The sequence below is a fragment of the Leucopleurus acutus genome, assembly GCF_964270905.1.
Source record: "Leucopleurus acutus genome assembly, chromosome: 3".
NCBI lineage: Eukaryota > Metazoa > Chordata > Mammalia > Artiodactyla > Delphinidae > Leucopleurus > Leucopleurus acutus.
This window is the reverse complement of record NC_139145.1, coordinates 100,274,061-100,297,504: the sequence shown is the minus strand read 5'-3', so window position 1 is coordinate 100,297,504 and position 23,444 is coordinate 100,274,061. Positions and strand designations below refer to the sequence as shown.

General features: G+C 35.9%; 1 protein-coding gene across 2 annotated transcripts in view; it reads right to left on the bottom strand.

The window, feature by feature from the left end:
* Nucleotides 1-23,444, bottom strand: part of KIAA0825 — a 405,751-nt gene that overhangs the window by 348,680 nt on the left and 33,627 nt on the right. For both annotated transcript variants that reach the window (XM_082836448.1, XM_082836447.1), the window contains exon 3: nucleotides 3,459-3,590. In XM_082836448.1, the coding sequence (XP_082692574.1) occupies nucleotides 3,459-3,589 (131 nt within the window). In that variant the 5' untranslated portion in view covers nucleotide 3,590. The remainder of the gene's footprint in view (nucleotides 1-3,458; nucleotides 3,591-23,444) is intronic.

Here is a 23,444-nt window from a genome sequence, read left to right as displayed (position 1 = left end):
ACTTGCAAATGTAAGGACTTTTTCATCTCTTTAAAATGTATCCCTTGGAAGACGAGATAGACCTTTTGTCAGCTTTCTCAGCCAGGACTCTCTTTCTCAAGAATCTGGGAATCATCTTTTCAAAATACAAACACCAAAGGAGATAGCCCCCCTATACCCCTGTTCCTGTGAAGAGTAGGAGCCTAACTTCAGTGGGTGCCTTGATCCAATTTGCAACACTGCTTCTTGTCATAAAGATATAAGAAGTTTGCTTCTCCTCAGGATGAAGCCAACTACCTAACACAGGTGTTCTTTAATCATGGTAAAGTTAGGATGAACCATGTGTGAAAAATGGGCTTTCAAATCCTCTATTTGAAGGCTAGTTATGAGACAGGAAGGAAGGGGGCAGGGCACAACCACTATAAGAATGATACAACCATTAAGAAAAACAGGATACCACAAAAACCAGTTAGAACCTACTAGGCCTAAGATGGCAGAAGATTCGACTTCTGGTAGACCTTGAGCCTCATTATACACTCACTGTAATACATTAGCATACACTAAATGATACACCCACAGGTGCCGTAACAGTTCTGAGGCCAACCATAAAAGGCCAAAAAGTGGGCGGTAGCCCAATTCCTGGAAATATCCACCCCTTCCCCAAAACACCTGTAATAATCCTCCCACTGATTAGCCTATGAAACTATCCAGCCCATAAAAACTAACCACCCCATATTTTGGGGCTGCTCTCGCCTCCTGAGAGGGCCCACACTCTGTCTATGGAGTGTGTATCTCTAAATAAACCTGCTTTCACTTTACTATGGCTAACTCTTGAATTCTTTCCTTCGTGAAGCCAAGGATCCTCACTTGACGGTCTGTCCCAGGGACTTGGGACCCATCCGAGACCTGGGACATGACCATCCTCTCGTGCCCCATTTTTTCCTATAAGTTATTGTCGATCTTGAAAACATGTATGTAATGGGTGTACCTACTAGACTATGTAAAGGGCTGTGCGTGGTTCCTTTCTGTCTTTGCAATCTCTTAGCAGATCACCTGGGATGCTTATTACAGTTTGGTTTAATGCCTACTGAATAACAGAAGTGTTTTCTTTCTCTTTTGCCTTTGTGGAGAGGATTTCTGGGATGGGAGGAGATTTTGTTTTTAATTATAATTCCACAACAATATGTTACCTTTTTGTTTTTTGTTTGTTTTGTTTTTTAAATTTTTATTGGATTATAGGTTATCTTTTGAATTTAAGTTATTTATGCCCATTGTTATGATGGAAAATTAACTGTATTCTCATATTAAACATGAGGAAAAAATTGCAAGAAAATTTCACTTGCTTGGTTCAGTGCCTTTGACAATCCAATATAACTATATTTTAAGTTTTCAAAAAGGAGATACCATATGTCATTCAATAATAGAAATTTTTACTGTGGTGTGCATATTTGGAACCCACATTGATAGGGATAGAGTAGGATAGTTATACAGGTAGTTGTAGAAGTCCCAGTAGGGGATTATAGATAGAGAGGGAAACCTAGGGAACTTTGGGAGATCACTGTAAGTTAACAGTCACTCAAGAAAGCTATCGGAATGTGGTGGAAGAAGCAAGCTTGCTTAACTATAAAGTCATAAATAAAAGCACGAGATACACCCCAGGTCATTAAGTGAAAGAGAAAAAATGAGGCCTGCAGTCTGCTGGTTGAGTTCAACAAGATAATGATCCTTAGGACCAAGAACAGGAATTTAAGGGAAAGGTGACATTCCAAAGTAGGAGACCCTCATTATATGGAAACCTGAGGTGATTCAACATATTTTAGTATATGTTACCACCCTTCTGCTGATTTGAATAAGTGCCCTGACAGTCCTAGTTTGACCTCATGGGTCAAATACTCTCCTGCCCGATAAGAAGGAGGAGGTAGTGATGTAAGCCTGATGAGGAAGAATGAGGAAGAAGGTGGTCTTTTCCCCCTGTCCCACTTTCCTTTGATTATAAAAAAGTAGCCCGCTTAATCCTTGGGGCAGAGCCCCCTCACCTTTCCACTTGCATCTCTTACAAGCTTCCTATATTAATAAATCTACTTGTTGCCTCTTGCTGAATTCCTTCTGCACTGAGAGACAAAGAACCTGAGCCTCAGTAAGTCCAGACACGAGTTGAGTGATTCTAATTAAAACACCGTGGGTTCAAGTCCCAATTTGGGTTTAGGCTGGGTTCAAGTCCCGGCCTGTGGGTTCAATCCCAATCTGAGTTACACGGTTTCAACATGAGATGAATTATTAGAATCTTTGACCAAAAGGATTGAAATAAGTGAACTGACTCTAGGGTCCAAATGCATATAAAGACAGAGTCCTTTCTATCAGAGAATATGTATTAATGGAAATCTGCTTAACTGTTCCTGCTTCCCCCAGTGTTTAGAAACACTAATTTTGGAGTAGGTGATAAAGACTAACCTTGCATAGGTGGACTCCCTAGCCTCTTAAGTAAGAGAGGAGACTTAAAACGACAAACATTACATAAAAATAATTTAATATTCTGCTTTCAGCAATTCAAGCAATCCATGGCCTTATACTACGATTTTATTTTAATACCTTAATTCCAAAATTTTAATTTCTGTGCTTATCCATCAAATGAGAATATTTAATTCTAAACCTATTAGTGAAAATGCAGGCCATCAATACTGGCAAACTAAGAAATCATGAACAGTTTAGGGGAGAAGAATTTGCCACCCTAAAATATGTCTCTTTGGCATATTAAATTATTTTAAGCTGGTTGTTTTCTAAGAAACACACATGGTAAACACTCTGAAAACCAAGCACGAGCTACCCTTTTGTTAGAAACATTCACATTTATAAGGAAAATCTCCATTTGTAAGGGTGTCTCCCTCACTGTACCAGGCAGAGGAGGATCTCTAGAAACTCTTATCAGTGGAAAAGGTACAGACTTAAATCTGCATAACAACCTTATCCTTGTTTACTGTGCTTTTCCTGGTAACTTCCCAAGACACTCTACCCACCCTCAACATCCTCTTTTGCCTTTAGCTGAGAATGGTTAAGGTGAGGATTTTGCCCATTTTGGCCAGCTACTCAGTTTTTCTGTTTCTCTCCCATGTATACATGTAATTACACTTTTGTTTGATTTTCTTCTGTTAATCTGTCTCATGTCAATTTAATTCTTAGACTACTCAAAAGAACCTAGAAGGGTAGAGGAAACCTTCCTCCTCCCAACATGAGTAATTCAACAAACTTTATCTATTTGAAGGCAATGCCTATATTTTTTAGCCTTATTTAAAGTAGTAATCAGATAAGGAAAATCATGTTATATTCTAGAGGGGAGGGTCTAATTAATTCTTTTTCAGGAAAGTTAATGATAATTAAAACCTAAAATTTTCTTAAGAGCAGGAAACACTAAAATTAGACAAGATAAAAGTTCGTGTAAATGAAACATGAAACCAACTTGTTTTAAAATTAGCAATATTTACCTTATGGCATTTTGTTCTATCTTTTCATCAATGTCATTGAAGATCTGCTTAAACTCCAAGTCTCCAGGAAATGAATTTAACAAACAATGTAGGTCAAAAGAATTATGGGAATATTCATCTCCCCAATCCATCCTGAGGAATAAGAATAAAAAATGTCAGTTTCCCCAAAATGAAAGGAAAAAAACCCACCTCAAGTTGTGATATTAACTCCAAAATAATAATGCCCATTTAGAGGCAAAATACAGCAGTAGAAGAAGTAGGGTATTATTAATCTAGGTAGATTGTTTTATTATTTAAATTTCATGAGGTGTGACCTAATTTTCACACTTCTCTATGGTTTGAAAGCTGAAAAAAAGTCAGAGTACCTAAGCATCCTGCTGCTTCTCACTGTAACCAAGAGCTGCAAAGGAAATCGCGAAGCCTCAGGGACCTGTGTGAACAAGGGTGGCTGCTTCAAGAATTCAGCAACTTCCCTCCACTCTTGTCAACATATTGACCTAGGCATTGGAAACTCAGAATTTTTTAGTCTCATCCCCTAGTCCTGCTTTATATGTGAAGAAGGTAAAATTTCCCTTGCGTTCTTCTACCACCCTTGTCAACCTAAGTACTGACATTGGACTAAAACTTAAATACAATACTCCTTCTAGAGATAAGCATTTTCCACTACCAAAACTTCAATCATTCATTCCATATGTATTCACTGAATGCTTGATATATAACAGGCACTGCTGAAGAAGCTGGGGATACAGCTGCAACAAGTCAAAGTCCCTGCCCTCATGGTGTTTTTGATCTAGTGGGGAAGGTAGATTTTAAAAACACATAACCAGATATATTTTATAAAAGATTACATGATGAGAAGTGCTATGAGAACAAATACAGCAGGGCAATGAGATAGACTAAAAATGATAGCGTTGGGGCAGAGTGTAAACTTCTTTTATTTAGAGGTACGTTATTTTTTGACATAAAATATTAATCTGATGACTGATGGTATAAATGAATGAGAAATTTAAACATTAAATTATAACACATATACATAGACTAAATATTAACAAGAAAAAGGCTTGGAAAAATGTGGTTTTAGTTTGGATACACCCAAAATATTTGAAATATTATCTAAAAAGTTTTGCAGAAGCTACAACACTAATAAACACACTCATCCTTAATTATTTAATTATTAATAAATGTAGGTAATTTATTATCATATAATAAAACAGCTAAAGAGTTCTCATAGTTTCTATCTGGCACTTCAAAGAAGTTGTTTTGGAATACAGTTTTTATTCTTCCTAAGAGATATTACTTTAAGAGGAAAACATTCCACTAAAACATTTTAATATAGAAGTCCATGGTATCACCAGACTTGTCATTTGAAACTCAATTAGTTCCAATATACCATTTTTAAATATCAAAATCCTCATACAGGGGCTTCCCTGGTGGCACAGTGGTTGAGAATCTGCCTGCCAATGCAGGGGACACGGGTTCGAGCCCTGATCTGGGAAGATCCCACATGCCGTGGAGCAACTAGGCCCGTGAGCCACAACTACTGAGCCTGCGTGTCTGGAGCTTGTGCTCCACAACAAGAGAGGCCGTGACAGTGAGAGGCCCGCGCACCACGACGAAGAGTGGCCCCCGCTTGCCGCAATTAGAGAAAGCCCTCGCAACAGAAACGAAGACCCAACACAGCCAAAAATAAATAAATAAATAAATAAATAAATAAATAAATAATCCTCATACATTTGGAGTCTCCTTTTAAAAATATTTTGCAATAAAAGGTTTAATTTTTCATTTGAAAACAAATATTTACCTATAATATACCATAATTAACATTAACTTGAAATCAGGCAAAAAAATAAAATTGCCGAAACTATAAGCTAAGTGGTAGAAAATGCTATGTCCATCAGAAGTTATACTTCTTTAGGACACCAAAACCTCAATATTTCCATATACCAATGAGTTTGATATCTTCCTATCTTTCCAGTAGCTCACCTACTTACAGCTATTATCAGAACAGTCATTTCTGAACCCAATGGCCAATATTACTAATAATGAATTCAGTTTATGTATTTGCATATTTTTGAATCTTTTTGGGTAGTTCAACTTTTCAGGTGATGAGATATTCAAAAACTGTTGCAAGAAAATAAAATTTCAGTTTTATAATGGAAAGATTTGAATGGCTGAGGGTTCCCGTAGAGAACTCAAACTTAGTAAATATTTTGTTTATAGCCAGCTTCTCTGTAATAAAACAAATTATATTATCAATATTCTGTTCAGAGTTGCCCCAATTTGTCGATATTGTAACGCCTCATTACTTCAGACTCCACATATTCAAACTAAAGAAAATATGTGTAGAAGTCAGCTTAAATATAATAGCAAACTAGTAATATGATTAGTTGTATATCTACTATGTATAAGGTAATTTATATACATCACCTTCCTTAATCTTCATAATAACTCTACAAAACAGTTATTATCCTCATGTATAGGGGAGGGAACTTGGGCCCAAAGAAATGAACTAACATGTCCATGTTACGTAGCTACCCAGTGTTAGGGGGTAGGGTATGAACCCAGACCTGTTTGGTTTTAAAACTTGAGGTTGCTGGACTCTTGATAAATGAATCAGTTACGGCATATAAAACATTGTAGAATGTAGAAATGATATTAAACAAAATGTTAAAATGGTTATCTTTGGACAGACTGGATAGACTATGGTTGATTTTTATTTTCTTCTTCATATTTAGCACTTTCCAATGTTTTGCAATAAGTACTTATTTTATATATAATTAGGATAAGTAGTTAACAAAGAAATTAGCTTTGCTCTCAGGACTTGTATGATCTCTCATTTTATTGGGTTGGCCAAAAAGTTCGTTCGGGTTTTTGGTAAGCTGCTATGGAAAACCCCAAACGAACTTTTTGGCTAACCCAATACACTTTCTATATGTCTTCATTTGAAACATCTTCCAACCTTAAAACTTCTCTCTTGCCAATTTGTATTTACAATTTCTTTCAAAGTCTGATTCAAACCTTACATAATTCCTAAATATCTCTCCACTGACCATTTCACCAAACTTTTTGTATTGTTTTGTGGTATTTGTGCTTACAATGCTGTTAAAAGGAAATCTGTTGTTTTGTGTCATTTCAATATTGAATGTGTGTGTTATGTCCTTCATTGAAATCAGCTCTGGGGTAAAACAATAATGGACAGAAACAGGTCAAACATTCAGATAGGGTTGGTGACCATGATTTTGAAGGATTCCCAATCTACATGGTTGCATGATTTTCTCTATTTAACCTCAGTAGAGAAGTTAATTAGTACATACAAAGACTGTCATTATAAAGGAATGCCATTTGATAACGATGATGGGGTACCAGAATGATGATGGTTCAGAGTTTTCATATGACTGGCATAGATCTGTGATGCTTCCATACGTATGATAAGATTTCAAGGTGGTGAAAGACAAGAGAAACAAGAGTCACCTTTACAGTGGTAGTAAAGTTTAAGATGCTGTGTGATAGGATAATAGAAAACTTGATGGGCCAACTATAATAAGATGAGAAAATTAACCTGAGTGAATAGGGATGCACAGGACCAACATGAGAAATAAAGGAGGGAGAGTACAGACTGTAGTAAGTGACGCTAAAGTTTGGATTTAGAAGTTTTCCCATTAGGATGGCAGTGATCCCTGCAGGACTGTGGTGAGAAAGAAGCACGCACTGAATGAGTATAAGCACAGACACCAAACTTCCCATTTCCTTGCATGTATTTTGTGGGCCCACAGTGTGTCTGACACTGTGCTGGGCATCATGAAGGAGCAGAGAGACTGAATGATTGAACAGTCTCTCCTCTCAAGGAACAGTAATAAGCACAGGACCATAAGAAAGGGAGCGAGTAGAAAGATCACTGCTATATTCTAAGTGAAACATAACTATGACCTCAACAACAGAAAAGTAAATTATTGAGGGACCAATGTAACCTGGGAAATACTTCAGTGGTATTTCAAAAAGATAGAATTACCTTTAAAAAATCTAAGGGGAAAAGGAAGAGGCTATGAAGCTATGGATCAAGATATAGCTTTATATTCTGTTTATGTCCCTATAAATCGTCATCAGGGACACAATAATAATTTGACATAATGAATGAAGTCTCTTATCCTAATCCACGATCAATCAAAGATGGGAACTATAACTTTTTAAAGTACAATAACTTTGTTTTTGAAATTTCCATTCCCCAACTCTGTTTTTAAATGTTCATTCTCCTGTAATGTTTCTGATCACTTTTTGTATAAGATTAAAAAAAGTGTTTAATATTTCAAACAAGTATTAGCAGCCAATCTAATATTAATTATTGCCTTTTAAAGACAAGTTATGTTTGAAGAATTATATCTAAGCCAAACATCTGTAGATCAAATTTCAGCCACAGGCAAATTATAACAGTTGAGTTATAAATTCCTAAGAACAACGACTATAATAAAATATGAAAATATTATAAGCACTGCCAGAAAACATTACAGTAAAGCAATAAAACTAATCATACCTTACGTGATCAAAAGAAAGCAGACAAAAGTAATTTTCGACTCTCACTTGTCCCTCAACATATTTTAAAATGATACCTTTCTATCCTAAGGTCTCTTCTTCTTTATTTAAACACATACAATGGTTAGAGTTCTTATCTTATCTTTTTTCAGTTTCTTCAATAATAATAGTCCCGAGTGCCATTCTTCTTAAGACCAACATGATTAAAAAGGATTGAAAGATAAAAAAACAACCCTTGGGAGGAAATCCACACAGAAATTTAGTTAGTAAAGGAAACATTTGGATCAAGTGATTTCTCCAGTGAGTAGGGTCTAATGCCTTTCATATCTATGGCTGGACTGTGGAATTAATGTGTCCACCAGCTCTAGCTCACCTGAAGTCCTACCATCCAATATCACTGTTTAACCTAAAATAAACAGTTAATTAGCACAGTAAGTGGGGTATTCTGATTAATTAAAGATAATTATACATTCCACATATAACTGAACAAGTTTCAAAATGCTGCTCTATAATAAAATACATTTAACTCTAAACATCATTGAACCAAGAATCAAAAGATCTGAGTCCTGATCCTGGTCTGCCAATGCCTCTGTGACTTTGGGTGAGTCACTCAATCTTTCAAGAGGGATGAAGCTTATGTTCCTCATTTATAAAATGAGGTGAATGGATTTATTAGGCTCTGAGGTTTCTTCTAGGTATAAATTTGTTGTTATTCTATAAAAATGGTAGGAGAAGGACATATTTCTGAACCCCCCAAATTAACTTTTCCATGGACTATTTGTCAATACCATCATTGTTCCTGTATCCTGGACTCTCAGAGCTATTTTTAATTCTTCCCTTTTCCCTTCTCCAGGACTGCCACATGGAAAGCTAAAGTAGAATCTGTAGCTTAGCAAGAAATATTATGTGAAAAGACGAAACGTGAGGCAGGAAGACATTCTCTTATGGTAATAGGTAGATGCCGTGTACTAATGCTCCATTCTCCAACCTGCACCTCCCTAAAATATTCTAAAAAGCAATCAGCCCTTGTTTCTGGGTTCCTTTGAATTGAAACACTCTTTACTCAACAAAAGATGTCTGAGATGAACTGAGTTTGGGCACTATGCCTCCACAAGGAAGGTGACATTACAGCCATCATGTATCCTTGAGTTATTATTCTTGGTATCTTTTATATTATTTGTATTATTCTTTGTATTTCTTGTTTGGTTTGAGTTGCTGATTTGATTAAAAAAAAAGCAAACTGAAATTTGGACCAGGTCGTCGTTCTTAAATCTGAACCAGCCTTTTCTTCTGGCCTGGTTCATTTTAACTTTTCCATCCATATTTAGTCACAAAGTAGTCTTCTTATATCATTCACAAAGTCCTGCCAACTTTATATAATTCAAAATTTAATTTTTACTAAATCTTGACAATTTTATGTAGTTATAAAGTTGTACAAGAGAATTATTATTTTACCTCTCATATATGTTGGCTTGTTTACTGCCATATATATTTAACAGCTTTCCCTAGAACCATTATAAATTTCATTCATTATGAAGCCTATATAATTTCCAAAAAAAGATTTTTTTTAAGGCTAGATCTTCCCCTGTGATATCTCAGAGTTGCCAAAAATTTATTTTCATCAATTACTGAGAGTTGAAATTTTAATGTTCTAGCCTCCCCTAAGACTGAGAAACAACTCAAATGGATCTCCATTTGTTGACAGTCATTTCAAATACCTAATACATTAAAGTCTTATATTAGGAAATAATGAACTTGTTTTATTCAATTTTTACTGCTATGCTTTCTACTAATTATTGTGGAAGTTCTGATTATTATAATTATATGAGCTATAATATTGATATACATCCAGTAAGTACTCATATTAACATACTACAACTATTAAAATCCCCTTTGATAAAATATAGAACACTTCACTGTAACTCCTCTATTAGTAATTTAGATATGTGTATGTATGAAGTAGAAACTGACAGGATCAGTTGGAATACACTATTGCAGCTTGACAAGCAAACAGAATTAATTGTCATATGCTTTACTCACCAAATTGACATTGCTTTCTTTATTTTTCAGTGTACCTTTCTTTCCAGAAAATATTTTCATTTTAATAACTCTTTATAATCTTCAATATGCAATCTTCGTATCTCTTGCTTTAATACAACAGTGAAACCAAGATAATTAAAAATGAATTTAATTTCAGCATTCTTTTATAACTTGGCGCTTGTATATTTCACATGATTTAAAAGTCATAAAACACAGATGTAAAGAACAAATGTATGGACACCAAAGGGGGAAAGCTGGGGGGTGGGGGATGGTGGTGGGATGAATTGGGAGATTGAGATTGACATATATACATTAATATGTATAAAATAGATAACTAATAAGAACCTGCTGTATAAAAAAATAAATAAAATTCAAAAAAATCAGTTTAAGACTAAAAAAATAAATTTAAAAAAGTCATAAAATTATTATATATTTTGAGATTAGAACTAAATAATGTTGCAAATCATGGGGCTGTGATTTACTAATGAATTTTCAAGTACAGTAAAACCTTAGTAATTTGGAAAACTGTACATCTGCATTAGAAAGTTTAAGTTATGGAGCACTTTTTAAAAGGCAGTTGTATTATGTAGCAAGTGGGAATAATAACTAGCTTATGAGATGTCAATTATATTTTTAAGGAACTCTTTTAATAATTAGGCAAGAATGCTTTGAACTTAGTATGTACTTTGTATCGAAATGGGTGCTTCTAAAGGAGTTACAGTTCTTAAAGTATGTTCCAAGAGTTGAAGAATTTCTCCTAAAATGTTAATATTATTGATTAGCTAGTCAAGTTAATGTGATACTATTCTCCTAAATTTTAGTAATATTATTTATTAACATCAATTTGATGAATAAATCTATCCATTGAAATACCCTTTTATGACTTTCAGGGCTTTGCTCCATCAGTTATCATCAACTAGTCCTACAACATCAATATCTCTTTCAGTTGACTATAAACATGTTCAAGTTTCTTGCTTTTTAGAAACCAACAAAACCCTCCCTAGGATCCCCTTCTTTTCATAGCCTGGCATCTCAAAATAGCAGTCCATATTTCTTAATCTCATGTTCTCATCTTTCACTTCTCAACGCAGAACAATCTGGTTTCAGCCTCCATCCTTTTACTGAAACTGACAAAATACTTTTCACTTCCCATCATACTCAATCTCTGCACTATTTGGTACTGACAGCTACTCATTCCTTGAAGTTGTCTTCTCTCTTGTCAATTTTCCTAAGTATTATACTTTCCTGGTTCTCTTCTAGTTTCTCACATCATTTATTCAGAGGTTCCTGGTTGGAGGCCCCACTTTGGGTAGTTGGCCAGCTCATATTTCTTTTTTTATCTGATATACAATATCAGATGTACAATGGTGGTGCATTTTCTATGCTAAAGGACCCAGCTTTCCTGGTCATAACTAATTGATTCAGGGTTAGAAATCTGAGCCAAGCTGAACCATCAGATGCATACTAAATAAATTTTGAAATCTGGAATGAAGGCAGGGACAGGGAATCACTGGTAGTAAACCAATCATGATACTTCCAGCCTCCCAAGAAAAGATGCATGGATTTTTTTGGCTGAGACCCCTGTAATTGCCCAGTTCCTGTCCTCCTCTGACTGACTGATTGCTCATACAGCTTCCTTTTGGTTCTGTGAGATACATATAATAAATCCTTTCCCTGCTCAACCGCCCAACAGCCACTTTGTTTGTTTGTTTAAATTGACCAGAGTAGTTTTTATTAAACTAATAAACATCTTGATTGGCTCCTTTCTCATCTCTGCCATTGAACACTGATATTCACCACAGAGTTCTTTCTAAACCTGCTTCTCATTTTAAATACTTTCCTTGAGCATTTTTCATTCAAAGCAACTGCTTCCTTTTACATAATTTTACTGTAGTAGATTTGTTTTACTTAAAAATTTTTGTTTTATTTTTATTCATTGGACTTTCTCCTCAGACCTCAAAAATCTTTTCCTATTAGTTTCATTTTTCAGTCTTCCCAAATCTCCTTATTTCCCTTGCCTGAGTTGGGAAGCGGACTATGGAAATTTCTCTTTTGCTTCTCTTCCTACCCATCTCATGCTGGAGTTACTGGTTCTCTTCCTATTCTGCATGCTTTTCACAACCTCTTTCATCTATTATCTTGATGCTGAAAATTCAAGGTCTATGTGTCTAATTCTCTAAAACCCCACACATACATCCAAGCACTTACTAGACAATTCCACTTTGCTGATCCAAAGGTCCCTTCAACTCAATATGTTCAACATTTAATTCAAAATCTTTTTCTTGGACTTCCCTGGTAGCGCAGCGGTTAAGAATCCGCCTGCCAATGCAGGGCACACAGGTTCGAGCCCGCGGAGCAACTAAGCCCGTGCGCCACAGCTATTGAAGCCCCCGCGCCTAGAGCCCGTGCTCCGCAACAAGAGAAGCCACCGCAATCAGAAGCCGGTGCACCGCAACGAAGAGTAGCCCCTGCTAGCCGCAACTAGAGAAAGCCCGCTTACAGCAACGAAGACCCAACGCCGCCAAAAATAAAAATAAATAAATAATCTTAAGAAAAAAAAAATCTTTTTCTTAAAATAACTTTTCTTCCTATGTCATAGGGTCACCACCTACCTAATCTCCCTCTTCCATGCCTAGTATTTTAAATCAGGGGTCAGCAAACTATGGTGCAGTCTGTGCTTTCTATGGCCTACAAGCTAAGGATAGTTTTTACATTTCTAACATGTTGTAAAAATTAAAAAACAAACAAAAAAGAATATACTACAGTGGCCATATGCTGCCCACAAATCCTAAAATATTTACTATCTGGCCTTTAATAGAAAAAGTTTGCTGACCCCTGTTTTAAACGGTCATCAAATTCTTTGACCCTTTCTCTTCCTAATATCTTAAATGGTCACCACTGCTCTCAAATTTGACTTCTCCTTCTTTCTGCACCAGCGCCCCAAATCTGGAACACTATCTGTCTCCAAGATACATAAATACATATTTGTGGTATAAAATACATATTTGGTTTTTGCCACTCCTACCCCCTTCCTTACTTCGTCCGATGTGTCTCTTCCATTTGACTGTTCCTGAGTTGTATCCTTTTTAATAAAACTGTAATCAGAAGTATGGCACTTTCCTGAGTCCTGTGAGTCATTCAAATGAATTACTGAACCTGTGGGAGCTGCTGAATTTGTAGTCAGCCAGGCAGAAGCGGGTATCCCTGGAGACCTCACTTGCTCACGTCTGAAGTGGGGGCAGTCTTGCAGGACTAAGCCTTTCACTTGCAATGACTGTGCTAACTCCAGGTAGTTAGTGTTAGAACCGTTGAACCGAATTGTAGGAAACCTGGATGATATCCGCCTTGCACACTGGCATTAGACTTCTCATGTTACAAACCAATTCAGATCATTTCACTACCCTGCCTAAATACCACTGAAGGTTTTCCACAATGCATAGGATAACTCCAGGTTCTTCACCTAGTTTTATATATATGTATTCGTCATATTTATTTATATTTTTCTACTATAACTGTCCTTGGTTGGCATCTTGAAATAGCCTTTTGCTATAACTCCTTCTACTAAGAATGCTTTCAGTAGAAGGTCATGTTTATGGAAGGCATTTACTTCATTAAAGTAGATAATACTATTTATAGAAAACATATAACTATAATATACTATAATAACTGTGAAAAGGTAAGAAAATATATTTATGGTGAAAAATTAGATTTTACATTTATTTATGCTATCAAATAACATTTAAATGTGATACCTTAAAACTTTCTAGTTTCCATCTACTAAAAAAGGAAATCAGATAAAAGCGATCTTTAAGGACCCTTCTAGTTTAAAAATTCTATTATTTTAATCATGTGATCTATTTCTTTAATATTTAATTTCCTGTTATCCTGCCTTTGCAGTATACTTTTTAATTCTATAGTTCAATAGAGGGATAATTTGTTGTTGGTTATAAATAAATTCATATGAAATGACCTGAAAACCTATTTAAAAAGTAATCAGTGAAAGTAAATATTGGATTTCTTCATGTTAAATCTGAAAATCCATCACTATTCTTGCTTTTTACTTTATTTGCTGCTTAACATATCTCAACAGTGAATCTATCATATCAACATAGTCATCATGATCCAAGCTGCAAATAATAGAGAGTGTCAGTGTCAATTTTGCTTTCTCACACTTGCTTCCCTTCACTTCATCTGATTTTAATAATCCCTGTCAAACCACAAACAGTCCAAATTACCTTCATGACACAGAAGCTTTCAAGGAGCAGACAGAATCTCAACTTTCATTTAGCAACTACAAAAGAAAGCTGTCCAGCTGGACAAATATTATTTCCACACTTGACAATCTCTACAGTTGAGCGTGCATTTTAATTTTAACTAAACCTGCCACGAGTTTGATATGAGCTTCTTGTTTTGTGTAGATTGACTCATAGGATTATCAGACCAATGACTGTAATTGTGATGAAAGAACCCAGTATTTTTCTACTAAAAGATGAATCATATACCAAAGCTGAGGGACCAAAATTAACATATAAGAGGCAATGTGGAGGCATGGACTATAGGAAGAAAACTACTTAAATTAGGTGCTTTAATTACTAAATAAAGTCTAAAAATACAGAACACATTCTTTGAAAAAACTAATAAGTAAAAATAAAATGTAAAAACATTAAAATTTTATGCATAGATACCATTGAGAAACAATCCTAAGAATGAAAAATAAAGAGATTTTTTTAATTGTTTTGGATTGACTCAACTTCAAAGTCAAATTTCTAGAATAGTTCTATGTGTGAAATTATAATAAAATTGACATTCTTGACAAGATATTAGAAAGTCCACTCTATACTAATCAACATGCCCTTGTACACACAATGTGAAACTTTGAAAAAAGTCAAAGTAAAAATGAATAATGATAATAAGTTTGTAGAGGAGTAGTAGAATAAATGTTACCTGCAAAACTATACATAAACTATTATATCTTTGAAGCTTAATTTATTAAACTTAAATCTAAAAGTTTCAAATGGTATGATATTTCTGGGAACATTTCCTAAGCTAGGCCTGAATTCTTCCTATAGTTATAGAACCTCAAAATTGCCAAATGTCAGTCTTCTGTCCAAACTGCTACACTCCACACTGGTCACAGGCACTTCCTTCCCCAAAGGAAGTGCTATTAGGGCACTGTTTCTCCCTAAATCTGTCCTGGACACCACAGCTCAGTTTCCTTTACCAGTCCCTTTTTCTGTCTCTTTCCTGTGGTCCTCTAAGTGAACAATTTCATCAGTATCCATGTCTTCTGCTACAACCTGTGTTTGGAGCTCCTGTTCTAACTGTCCAACTCCACACTGGATAACTCCCGTGGATGTCCCACAGGCACCTAAACTCAACATGCCCCAAACAATTTTATTATCTTCCCTCTAAAAGGTCTTCATTTTCTTTAGGTCCCTCTGATAGTTAACAGCACCACTATCAACCTAGGCACTCATGTCAGAAATGTGGGAGCCATCCGCCATGTTCTAATGTTCTCTCACCAGTCCCATAGCCAGATGGTTAGTTTGCCTTCATATTTGTCATATACAACCCTGTTCTCATATTGCTTCTGTGTAAATCCAAAATCCAAACTGCTGGATTAGTACAGCAGTTTGCTAAAGTGTTTCCCTATTTTTAGCATTATCTCCTAATTCATTCTCTATCCTACCACCAGAATGATCTTTGTTAAGGTGAGAGAGGAATCAGTGTTTATAGCAAGATTTTAACTCTAAATGACTGGTAGAAAAGACATACTCTTAAGCGAAAGAGAAAAATCACAGGAAAGAGCTACATTTTTAATTTGTAGGGGGAAAGGGAGTGTTCATTTTGGAAATAATGAATTTGAAGTATAAGGATTACAATAAAGCAATCATTTGGAAAAGGGGAAATGGGATTTGGGAGGGAGGGGATGAAGCACATATACATCAAAGGATTATAGAATTTATTCATTCAAACTAGGACCTTTTTTCTTGGAGTAAAAAGGGTACTGAAAATAATTTAAATTATGTAATTTTTTGAGATGGATACTTACAAATCAAGTAAGTAGCTTTATAATATTTGTGGACCTAGGTAATACTTATATTCAAAATAACATTCTTTCAAAAAATTCCTATATCTATGCCCATTGAAGTAAAAAAATCTTTATATTGTTTTAACATTAAAAATATAAAAACAGATGATTCTTGGTACATTTCATATACTTTAATCAATTTCTTAGTTGTGTCTGCCTCTCAGTTATTTTTCTGAAGAATGTATTTTTAAAAATATGATTGTATTATTTTTATAATTTTCCAAGATACACTTTATGGTTAGTAAATTTTAAGTTGTTGACACCTTCAAGTGACTCTTCTGTATACTCTTTCTCAGGTGCAAATCTACCTGGTAAATTTATTAAGTTCAGAGCAAATTCACTAGTGGAAAATATCACCAATTTTAATTTTTAATAATGAAATACATAAATACTCTAGCCAAAATATTTTTACAGTTTCTTTTTTTTTGCCTGTATGCAAAGTGCCTTTTTGGACTAATAACATAAGACAAATTTATCAAATAAATATATATGCTTATTTTCAATGTTTTGCTAAATTTATTTATTTATTTATTTTAAAAACATCTTTATTGGAGTATAATTGCTTTACAATGGTGTGTTAGTTTCTGCTGTGTAACAAAGTGAATCAGCTATATGCATACATATATTCCCATATCCCCTTCCTCTTGCGTCTCCCTCCCACCCTCCTTAACCCACCCCTCTAGGTGGTCACAAAGCACCGAGCTGATCTCCCTGTGCTATGAGGCTGCTTCCCACTAGCTATTTATTTTACATTTGGTAGTGTATACGTCAATGTTACTCTCTCACTTCATCCCAGCTTACCCTTCCCCCTCCCCGTGTCCTCAAGTCCATTCTCTGCATCTGTGTCTTTACTCCTGTCCTGCCCTTAGGTTCGTTAGAACCATTTTTTTTTTAGATTCCATATATATGTGTTAGCATAAAGTATTTGTTTTTCTCTTTCTGACTTACTTCACTCTTTATGACAGACTCTAGGTCCATCCATCTCACTACAAATAACTCAATTTCATTTCTTTTTATGGCTGAGTAATATTCCATTTTATATATGTGCCACATCTTCTTTATCCATTCATCTGTCGATAGACATTTAGGTTGGTTCCATGTCCTCGCTATTGTAAATAGAGCTGCGATGAATACTGTGGTACATGACTCTTTTTGAGTTATGGTTTTCTCAGGGTATATGCCCAGTAGTAGGATTGCTGGGTCATATGGTAGTTCTATTTTTATGTTTTGCTAAATTTAGGTACTGCAAACTTGTAGGCTTTTCCAGGTTAACTTCATTCTGAACCATAATATAAATTTATTCAATTAAAAATATGAACTCCATCAAAATATTTTCCCCATAAGCGTAGGTATTTCAAAACACAATTATGGAATTTCACAATTAAATTTTATACATCATTCGAGTTCTTATAAATTAATTTGTTCAGTTTCCCATTTGATTTCACGGAGAAACATTTCAAGGTCCTCCTATTTGCAAGCTTTGTGTTCAATAATTGCAATTCCCTAAAAGCTTCACATAAACTGAATTTTTTGCCTTCTACTTGTTAAATGCTTTGACTAAAAATTTCCAGTAGATTTTGCAGAAACTGCACCAAAATTTAGAGAACATTTTTATGAAAGTATTTAATACCATGGTAGGATATTTTCATTGATTTACAAACTTACTCTTCAAAGTCTCAAAAATTTCTAAAATCCTACATCTGTGTCTTTATTCCTGTCCTGCCCTTAGGTTCATCAGAACCATTTTTTTTTTTAGATTCCATATATATGTGTTAGAGAGAAAGTGTATACTGCCATGCTTAAGTTATTTTTATTTTATCAGATCAATCTAACCATAAACATTTCCGGGCTGGGGACTTCCCTAGTGGTCCAGTGGCTAAGACTCCACACTCCCAATGCAGGGGGCCCAGGTTTGATCCTTAGTCAGGGAACTAGATCCCACAGGTCACAACTAAAGATCCTGCATGCCACAAGGAAGATCAAAGATCCCACGTGCCACAACTAAGATGGGGCACAGCCAAGTAAATAAAATAAATAAATAAATATTGTTAAAAAATTTCCAGGCTGGTTATTTCATGTATGTATAAACATATTTGTACTCTTTTAGAACTATATCTTCTATTTAGATTGGTAGATTTTATAGATTTCTTAGAGGCAATTATGAATTGCACAAATATGTGCATCACAACATATTCTAAGTATAGTTCTCTCTATAGGTTCTAAATTTATTCAAAAAAATTTATGATGTTATGTTCTACCTCAACTTTTTTTTTTTTTTGTCTGCACAGGATCTTAGTTCCCCGACCAGGGATGGAAGCAGTGGAAGCACAGAGTCTTAACCACTGGACCATCAGGGAAGTCCCAACATATCTTTAATATCACCAAGACCAAACAATTTTATCATGTATGTTGCAGTCTGTAATTCAATTTACAATAAATAGTATTCACGATAATGTCAAGTGTTTCACCTTTTACAGAACGAACTTCTAAATGCTTTACTTTGATGCCATGTATTAGACAAGAAATTTGAACCATTACTGGAATTGATTTTTTTTACTAGAAATATCCAATGATACTGAGGTAAAAGTGGCATCATTTAAGTGTTAGTAAAGTTCTTTTAATAGAGCCAATACATTAACAGCTATTGTTTCACCTTTCACACATGCACAAGAAAACCTGAAGCTGAAGATGAGAGAAATTAATTTAGTACAGTCACTTGATCTAAATGAAAAGTCATGTTTCATAAAGTGGTACACAAATGTACCTTCTGCAGCTAAGTATTAAAATGTTGCATTTTCGGGCATGGTCTTAAGTCTATGCAATAGATGTTGATGCTTCTATGTCTTCTTTTCTTTAGTATTTTTATTTATTTATTTATTTATTTGTTTATTTGGCTGCACCAGGTCTTAGTTTTGGCACGCGGGATCTTCCTTGCAGCATGCGGGGTCTTTAGCCGCAGCATATGGGATCTAGTTCCCTGACCAGGGATTGAACCTGGGCCCCCTGCATTGGGAACACAGAATCTTAACCGCTGGACCACCAGGGAAGTCCCTCTTGTCTTCTTGTTTTCATGTCTTCTGTGATATCATTATAGCCCCCATAGTGTGAGTTACACATTAATTCTTTTCGGCAAGTGTAATGAAATTTAGTACTAACTATTAAATGTACACTGTTATTTTCTTTTGTTTTTTTCTAAATCACTGTCACCAAAATGGTTATTACAAAATAAAAATGTGTTACCCAACAGTAAAATAAATAGCTGTAGATTTATATCATATGATATGTAATAAAATCCTTGCAGCAATAGAGAGCTCAGATTGTATTAACTCTGGCAAAACTGAATAAAGGATGGGAAATGTGCAATCCACAGGCAAAGGTAACCACAGGGCTCAGTACAACTGGCTACGCATCAAGTGGCCAGCAGAGCCGGCAGCATAGAATAGTTCTGCCACCACCATCCCCTAAGATCTGAAGAAGCTAGCTGTATCTAACTGCTCGTGCCAGAGTGCATTTACTTTATCAGCAAGCACCCTTCCTGCTCTCCTTGAAAAAGATGTGTTAGCTTATATTACTTCTGGAAAGGAACTGGAAAAGATAAATGGGATTTGGCCAATTTAACCATATGTTAAAGTGAGAATTCTGTTCACTATACTGGTGTCTCACATATGAGAACATGCCAGGATGTAGACACACAAGGTGTAGGTCTACCTAAACCTCTCCTAGTTTATTTATATGTAACTATTAAATAATACTTCATTCAAAAATGAAAAATCTGAGGCAAACACTAAACCAATGAAATACTGAGATAAAAGGCCTAAAATGGGACTATCCTGGGCAAACTGGATATATAATGTGACGTCAGTACATGGGGTACTTTAAATATCAATATAACATATATAAAATGAAAGCACACGTATAAAAAATGACAATCTAGCTCTGTATGGCATGAGATAGAAAGATTTCCAGAATGCTATAGTATTTTATTTTAAAAAGTAAGTTGTAGAATTATATATGTATCATGATACAGTATAATACTTCTGAAAAAAAGCCAATCATCCCCCAAATCAGGAAGGGTACTCAACAAACTATCAATAGTGCTAAGCTGTGGGTGGTAGAACTAAAAAGGAACAGGGAAAAGGAAAGATTTGCTCTTTATAATCTATTTTTGTTTGAACTTATTATAATGAGCATTACTTTTGACACAGGAGAGACAAAAACAAAAATAAAATATTACAAGGCATTAGCTAATTTAGTATCAACTGAGTGGTACAAGTAACAAATGATCTAGAAGTCCTGCAGAAGGACATTCCCTTTGGGCAGAGGAAAATAGAGAAGTCAAGCCGCCAAGAGAAAGGAAGATAAAGGTGGGAGCCCAGTGATCTTGCAAAATCCATAGCCTCACAGGCCCCACAGTTGATGACACAGTCTCTCACGGTGTATAGATTGACGTGCTCTCCAATTCTGAGAATGATCCAACAACTAGTGAAGGGAGGACATGAGGAGCCTCAGCCAGACAGTAAGTAGAGAAGTAAATAATGAGTTGGTCTCCTGTTCATTTCCCTCTTCTTCTACAGTGTGGGCTCTTACTAACTTCTTATTGCCAATGTGTCCTCACATGAGGATGTGTCCTCACATCAAGATGAGGTCCTCATCTTGAGGTTTCTTTGTATGTAGTGGGACCCTACTCCTAAACCTCAGCCACAGCTGCCTGCTCCACAATGATGAACCACAACCAACAAGGGGTCCTGGTAATTAAAATGGTGAGAACATCCCTGGAGCATATATAGGACTGCTTTGGGGAACTAGAACAGAAAATTCACAAATGAAAATAGTGAAAGGTAAAATAGGAATGCTATGGCCAGATGGGTATCCTGAGGCCTTTTTTCCTCCAGAAGGAAAATATTTGTACTTCTATCCTATACAAAACAGGGAGTCATAAAAAGTTTTTCACTAAGGCAGTACATGACTACCACTTTATAAATATTTATCAAACAGGGTGTTAAGATGATTTTGGTGTGGGGTGAGAGAACAGTTGTAGAATGATCAGTTAGGAGGATAGTGAATTAATCCAGATGAAGGTGATGATGAATAGGAAGAGGACGGGAACACGAGAAAAGGAAAGATAGCTCTTGAAATGACTTTCCAATGTACAACTAGATAGTTTGGGGTCGCTGAGTGAGGCAGGCAATTATAGCTGAGAGAACACCAGCCAGGTGTTACATATCCTAGGCATCAAAAGCTTGGACTTGAGACCCAAGTCATCAGAAAAACCAAACAAGACGATGTGAAAATTATAGTCATGATAAGAGGCAGAAAACTTGTGGATATGTCATTAGAAAGTAGCAAAGGGTAAAATCCAGGGTGTGCCTCTTCCTTGGCAATAACAGTGAGTAATGATGACAGGAATAGCTAAGAAAAAGAGGTGGGCATTGTACAGAGCAGGGCATCTTGTTGTCAAAGGCTCTTACAGTCTTGAAGAAGGCAGCTATAGATACCATGCAGTGCATGCTCATGGTAGCCTTCAAGAAGCTAGCTGAGGAGCGGTGACTACTATGGGTGCCCATAAGGTTTCCTGCTGGGTAGGGCCACAGGATAGGCCAGGGTAGTAAGATGAGGCTATAGGGAAATTTATGTAGTAAGGACTAAATTATTACAAAGGAATTCTGAAATTTTAATCTGGATGACAGAAAAGTAGTTTATGGATAGATTTTTAAAACTTAGGAGGAAAATGTTAGCAAGAAGGCACAGCAAATTCAGTTTTAGACATGACAATTTTTTTTTTTTTTTTTTTTTGCGGTACGCAGGCCTCTCACTGCTGTGGCCTCTCCCGTTGAGGAGCACAGGCTCCGGACGCGCAGGCTCAGCGGCCATGGCTCACGGGCCCAGTCGCTCAGCGGCATGTGGGATCCTCCCGGACCAGGGCACGAACCCGTGTCCCCTGCATCGGCAGGCGGACTCTCAACCACTGCGCCACCAGGGAAGCCCCTAGACATGACAATTTTGAATGGATTATACAAATGGTAATGTCCAGAATAGAGATGGGTTAGATATATGAGGGGAATGCATAAGAAAACATAGTGTTCGTAATGTCACACGGAAGTTCAGGAGACCAAGACTCAGTATGTTTCAAACTTTTTGAACTATGACCTACAAGGTTATAAAAGTGCATTGCAGGGGGCTCATCCCAGGCCTAGTGAACTGAACTTTTTGGGTGTGTGTCCTGGAATTGACAATTAAAAGTTTCCCAGGATATTTTTTCCACCAAGGATCTTTATCTCAGTGCCTTTCACAAATCAGCTTTCAAAATGGTATTTTATATAGGAACATGCAATCTCACTTCAGACATTAGATGTATTCTTAAATAGTTGCTAAGTAAGTACTTGCACACTAAACCATTATTCCCCCTGAAGACTTCCGTGATTAACTTCAGAATTATGTCCACCCAGAAGGAAACAAACAAGCTTCCAAAGCATTCAGCCTTCAAATAAATATTCTTCATCCTGATTTTTCTGTACTACTTATGCCAGTGGCTGGCCAAATGGGCTTACAATCCTTATTATCTTTATTCAGTTTAAAAGCATATACTATATTTTAAAATTCACTGTACTGTTACATATTTTATTTTGAGTTTGAATTGAGTGCATTGGACTTAACTAGTTAAGTATCCCAATCAAGTGGCATTTAGCAGAACTCACAGGCGGGAAGTGCCACAAGGAGAAAGTTTTCAGAAAAATACAAAAACTAAAGTTTATGATTTGGACTCTAACATCAAAGATATCCCTTTATGTGGTAAGCCCTGCTAACAAAAATATTTGTCAAGTTATTACCAATTGATAACCAAGAAGTATGAGATGTGACTCTAAGATAAGAATCATAACTAACAACAACAACTACTACTACAGTAGATAACATTTTTTCACCTATCTCACATCAGGCTCTGTTTTAAAACCTTTCCATGGATTAACTCATTTCATCTTCACAACGATCGTGTGAAGTAAGTACCGTTTTAGACCTTATTTCCCAGATGATGCAGCTGAGATGCAGAGAGCTGTGTAACCCTCCTAGGGTCCCACAGCTAGAAATAGGAGCTGAGATTCAAACATAGGCATCTGGTCCAGAGTCTGTACTCAAAGGCAGTGTGCTGCAATGTGATTGCAAGAAAGTCTCAGATGTTGAAGTAGTTAGCTGCCCAGTAGAGAGAAAGACTTGCTGTTTATGGTCTGGGACTTTTTCTTTTTCTGTTCTTTATACAAGTGATTTCAAGATAACTTGGGTCTATAGTGGATCCCTGTTCACATTATACATGATAATATGATACTGGGGTGGAG